Raw genomic sequence first — 5,893 nt, 5'->3', positions numbered from 1 at the left:
ATCTATATGACTTAGCCAGATGGATTCAAGGTTGCTGATAAAGAAAATTGGGTTTGCAAACTGACAAAGTCGCTTTATGGATTGAAACAATCTCCAAGGCAGTGGTACAAGCGATTTGATCAGTTCATGAAAGGGCAAAGGTATACAAAAAGTAAATTTGATCATTGCGTGTATTTTCAGAAGCTACAAGAAGGATTTTTCGTATACTTGCTCTTATATGTTGATGATATGTTGATAGCATCTAAGAGTAAAGTTGAAATTGAGAGATTGAAGACTCAACTCAACCTTGAGTTTGAGATGAAAGATCTAGGTGAAGCTAAGAAGATCCTTGGCATGGAAATATGTAGGGATAGAGCTCATGGCAGAGTTAGTTTATCTCAGAAGCAATATTTAAAGAAGATACTACAGAAGTTTGGCATGAACGAGCAGACTAAAGCTGTAAGTACCCCGTTGGCTTCTCATTTCAAGCTTTTTGCACAACTATCTCCTTCGACAAATACGGAACAAGAATACATGTTACAAGTTCCGTATTCTAATGCAGTAGGTAGCTTGATGTATGCAATGGTGTGTACAAGACCTGACATTTCACAGGCAGTTAGTATAGTGAGCAGGTATATGCATAATCCTGGAAAAGGACATTGGCAAGCTGTGAAATGGATTCTACGGTATATTCATAAGACCATGGATATTGGATTACTGTTCAAGCAGGATACTACACTTGGTAAAGGTGTTGTTGGGTACGTTGATTCTGATTATGCCGGTGATTTAGACAAACGAAGATCAACCACTGGTTATGTGTTTACTCTTGCTGGAGGACCAATAAGTTAGAAGTCTACACTGCAGTCTACAGTTGCGTTGTCAACCACAGAAGCTGAATACATGGCTGTAACAGAGGCTGTAAAGGAAGCTATTTGGTTACAAGGTATGGTTAAAACCTTGGGATTGGTCCAGGAGCATATTAATGTGTATTGTGATAGTCAAAGTGCTATTCATTTAGCAAAGAATCAAGTCTATCATGCACGTACAAAGCATATCGATGTACGTTTCCACTTTGTGCGGGAAATTATTGATGAGGGGAAAATTCACCTTCTGAAGATTAAGACTGCAGATAATCCCGCAGATATGATGACCAAGGTGGTAACAACAATCAAGTTCGAACATTGTTTGAACTTGATCAATATTCTGCATGTTTAACAGTTGAAGAAGGCACTATCAAGTGTTGTTGACAAAGGCAGAGAGAATTGTGTGAAGATAAGATTACTCGAATCAAATCTTCAAGGTGGAGATTATTGGGAATTATCCATATTTATGGAAAATCAAAGATATGGGTATCAAATAATAGAAAGTCAAAGATATGGGTATCAAATATTAGAAAGTCAAAGATATGGGTATCAAATATTGGAAAGTCAAAGATATGGTATCAAGATATTGGCATAATAAAATCTGAATATTTGTAATATATGGTCCCTAATTGTAAAGTGACTTTGCAAGTTGATCCCTGAACCTCAACTATAAATAGGCATAACCATCTCTCATTCTGTATCTCAAACTTACCATTCTCTACTTAAGGCATTGTTTTCTCTCTCTCTCTCTGTAAATTCTCACTTGTATTTTGGAGTGAAATATATTTGGTAGTGCCCGAGGACGTAGGCAAAATTTGCTGAACCTCGTTAAATTCTTGTGTTCTTTATTGTATTATTCTGCATGAATTGTGTGTGTGATTGTAGTGATTTATTGTGCTATTAAATTACGATTGAGGGATATTCTGGCTAGGAAAGACCTGGTACTTAAGCGATCCTTGCGATCCACCTCTCTTTCCTGGGAATTGAACTTAGTGTGATTTTTTAGTACAATAATTTTACTCTTTTACACGCTTCCGCACAACAATTCGATACTTATTATCTAGTTCCAACAATACATGGTTTAGTGAGTTGGTTTCGTAGGTAGTTTTCTTAGTTGCTCAAAATATATAAATTGAAAGACAAAAAATTACAAATAAATTAATTAATTTGAGAAAACAGAGAAACATGCTGTGGCGGCGGTTGCCGCGATTACCGCAGCGGTGGTGGCTGTCGCAACGGTGGAGGCTGTCGAGGTTGTCGTGGCTGTCGCGGCTACAATGGCGGCTGTCGCGGTGGTGGCTGCAGCCGTATCGTTGGCCACCGCGGCCTTCAAGATCTTCTACACTCCCAATGAATAAGATAGTTACATCCAACTGTCTTACATTGAAGGGACAGATCAAGGCAGTGCTTACCACATATATGACATTCTGGATAAAACTCAACCCTTTTGACAAAAGTAAGAGGATGTGGATGATCTTCTTCTCTATAGTTGGTCCCAGGTTTGATGAATGTATATTCTCTAAGAACACATTTGGGATGAGTTGAAGTGTTACAAGCTAAACAATGATAAAACCAATGTTTGGGATTCCTTTCCTCTTCACAAATATCACAATAATAACTTCTTGAATAATTGTAATCATCAACGTGATAAGTGAGTTTAAAAGATGTACATCAAAACTATGTTGAGTTTTAAGAGGCAATGTAATACAGTTCCAATCCAAATTAAAATTGCACGGCTTACAAATGAATGCATGAACAGATGTACCACAACCTCTACACAATTCTTTACTCTCGCCAGTAAAGCGACGAAGGCGATGTTCATGTCCTTCACATTTGGGCATATCAGAAAGCAAGGAACATCGTAAACAAAATCTTTCTTTGCATTTATCACAGGTATAGGCAAAGCCACTTGTAAAATATTTGCACATACAACATTGAAAAATGCAACCAGAAGTAAGTTTAAGAAGCTTTTGGCAATAGTGAAACCAAATATGCTTCTTCGCACGTAATGCAGCACAAGCTTTGTGGAGGAAGAAATCACATTGTGAACAATAACAATAAGAAGTATCGATGGGTAGAAGGCAACCGTGGCATTGTTTAAAATCCCTAATGTCTCCACTCAATATTAAGTTATGTGGATGAATTTCTCTCAAATCGACAGGTTCATCTGAGTCCGTCGCTTCTTCTGTTTCTGTAGAGTCAACCTCGTAATACCAACGACTGTTTTTTGTTGCACACTTTACATGGACTATGTAATTGCATTTAGAACAAAAGTAACTCCCATGCTCTGTGTTCACCTCCTCCAAGCAAAATCTACATTCCCACGGTTCAGATTCATTTTGGTCCAGGAAATATGTGTGGGGAATGCGGTGCTGATGCCGATAGAATTTGATGACGCGTGGCACTGAAATGCAATTTTTATGGACAAAAATACCGCATGTGGAACAAATATAAGGAACATAATTCCCTAAAGTGCCACAAGCATCACAATATAAGACTTGTCTTGGAAATAGGGTAAATGAATGTTCATGATGAAGTTTATCTTCTATAATCAGTGGTGATGACACACACCTAATATGAAGGACAAACTTGCAAATTGAACAAAAATACACGAAATCGTTAAGGTTGGTGGTTTCTTGGCATATTTGACAAGGAAGACATTCGTCGACAGATTGAAGAATAAGAGGATGTTTGCGATGGAAAGGCTGATTGATTTTGGTAGGTATTGTGGCACATTGGATATGAAGGGCAAATTTGCAAGGTGAACAACAATAAACAAATTCCGGACCTTGGGGTTTTTGACAAATCTTGCAAGAGAGTCTTTGACTGTTAAATTGTAAAAAGAGAGGATGTTCTTGGTGGAAGAGGTGATTGATTTCTGCTGGTAGATCAACACATTTTGCATGCAGGTAAAAGCCACAATTAGGAGAAAAGTATATAGAATCTAATAATGGCTTCCGACAAGCAAAACATTCAGCTTTTTTGAGTTCTTCAGTAACATTTCCTGTATTGATGGATGGATCTATACGGGAAATGTCTTGAAACTCTACATTTTTTTTCTCAGCAATGCTATGAGAAAATAATGCACATTTGATATGAAAGTCTAAATTGCAAGAATAATGATAAACAAAATTCTCACAAGTTTTTCTGGAAAAATCGCAGATAATTGTACCGGCCAAGTATGGATTCCTTGTAAAAAGATTAAGATTGTGGTTGCGATGGAAAGGGTGATTCATCTCAGCAGGTGCCTCAACACACTGCTTGTGTAGGTAAAACCCACACTCCACACAACCAAAGCTCGAACCTGACACTAACTCCCCACACGCTGAGCAGTTCACCTTTTCAATTTCGTGGCCATGGCTTGCAATGAACACCAGTGGATGTTGATGGCTAAAGTGTTGAAGGCTCATCTTTGTGTTTTTGTTTGTTTGGTTGCTAGTTTGTGTATTAAATAAGAACAAAATGGGTTGATGGAAGCAAAGCTTATAAATCAAATATTTATATTGTTGGAATTTATGAGAATCATAAAATGCTTGTGAGAATGGTAAGTAAAAGTAAACCTGAGATGCTTTAACTTTTCCTTACTTCTAAGTTATGCTTTTTTTGTAACTTACAAAAAGAAAAGGATAAATGATTATTCATTTAATTAAAAGTTAGAAACAAAAATCTACTCATTATGTGGTTGAACCATTTAGATTAATAGTGTAATCGCCTTTCTAGGAAAATGATTCTATATGAAATATTGAAAGGAAAAAATAATACAATGGAATATTTTAATAAAAATAAAGTATATATGATATTATATATTTTAATTTTCAATGCTTTTAACTTTTTCCCTAATTTTAATTAAGTTATCGTTTTGTACATGAAATATTAAAAAATTAATAAATAAAACAAGAGAAGAAAAGAATTTTACTTTGTCTTGAGGTTTAATCAATAACATGTTATTATACAATTATTTCTTATATATTCTTATCTTGTGAGTAAATAAAAGAAGGGAATATATGAGTGTTTTTTTTTCATTAAATTAATTTAAATTTCTTCCTATTAAATGTGGAATTCTATCTTTTCCTAGCTCGAATAATCCCCGCGAGTCAATGATGAAATAATAATAAATTAAAAAAATTTAATAGTAAAATATATATATATATAGTTTTACATAATCATTAAATGAATTTTAATGAAATTTTTTTAGTTATTTATAAAGAATGAAAATGAAATTAAATATAATGTAAATTCTATACAAAACTCTTAGTTTAAACTTAATAGAATAATATAAGTCTAATTAAAATTTAGCTTATCGATAATTAATTAAGATATAAGAATTAAATTATAAAAATAATAAAAATTAATTATTATGAATTTTTAATTAATTGGAGGACCAATTGAAAAGTTGTACCATTATATTTAAGTCAAACGGTGTTGATGTGGATTGTAATCCACTATCACATGTTAATTAAGCTTATAGGTTAATTAACTTAAGTTTGATTAATTAAAAAACTAATTAAGAAATAAAAAGCAACTTAAAGTTGTCGTCTTTTAATTCTTTTTGTTTTCTTCTACCGTATGAGCTAAGGAAAACCTATAAAAACATTGTTGAGGTCTTAAGCTATTCGGTCCTTATATGTAAGTGAATTAAAATTCCATCTTTCGTAAATTTTATGTTTTAAAGATGATAGAAGTTCGATTTAGTTAACCAGCTGATTATTAATTTTCAAAATTATTTAAGTTTTTTAAAGTTGTCTTTGATGATTTTTTGAAGTTTTTGGTATTTAATGGTTAGATTCTAAGTTTACATATGAAAAAAAGACTAATTTATAAAGTGAATATTGTTAATTTTGAACATAACGACTAAAGTGTTAATTTTGAAAAATATTTTGAAACTGGTACGAATTTTTTATAATTATAGACCGTAGAGGGTCTTTGAATGATGTAATTGAGATAGATTATGAAATCGAGTCTTAAATTTGAAAAATATGATAATTTCGGTTTTAGAGATTAAATTTAATAAAATAAAGAATTTTAGGGAATATTCAAAAATTGAAATTAAA

At 33.4% G+C, this 5,893-nt stretch overlaps 1 protein-coding gene across 1 annotated transcript; it reads right to left on the bottom strand.

Moving 5' to 3' along the window:
- Positions 1 to 1,916: 1,916 nt before the first annotated feature.
- On the bottom strand, positions 1,917 to 4,313 carry LOC107934178 (uncharacterized). The gene has a single exon (XM_016866549.2). It carries the CDS (start codon positions 4,250 to 4,252, stop codon positions 2,399 to 2,401), a length of 1,854 nt encoding a protein of 617 aa, XP_016722038.1. The 5' UTR covers positions 4,253 to 4,313; the 3' UTR covers positions 1,917 to 2,398.
- Between the last annotated feature and the right edge of the window lie 1,580 nt (positions 4,314 to 5,893).

This window comes from Gossypium hirsutum, chromosome A10, assembly GCF_007990345.1.
Source record: "Gossypium hirsutum isolate 1008001.06 chromosome A10, Gossypium_hirsutum_v2.1, whole genome shotgun sequence".
Taxonomy (NCBI): domain Eukaryota; kingdom Viridiplantae; phylum Streptophyta; class Magnoliopsida; order Malvales; family Malvaceae; genus Gossypium; species Gossypium hirsutum.
Note: the sequence above shows the minus strand (reverse complement) of the source record. Positions and strands in the feature narration are given on the sequence as shown.

Excerpts from the sequence above, each read along its gene's own strand:
- LOC107934178 (XM_016866549.2), bottom strand. The coding sequence starts at position 4,252 with ATGAGCCTTCAACACTTTAGCCATCAACATCCACTGGTGTTCATTGCA.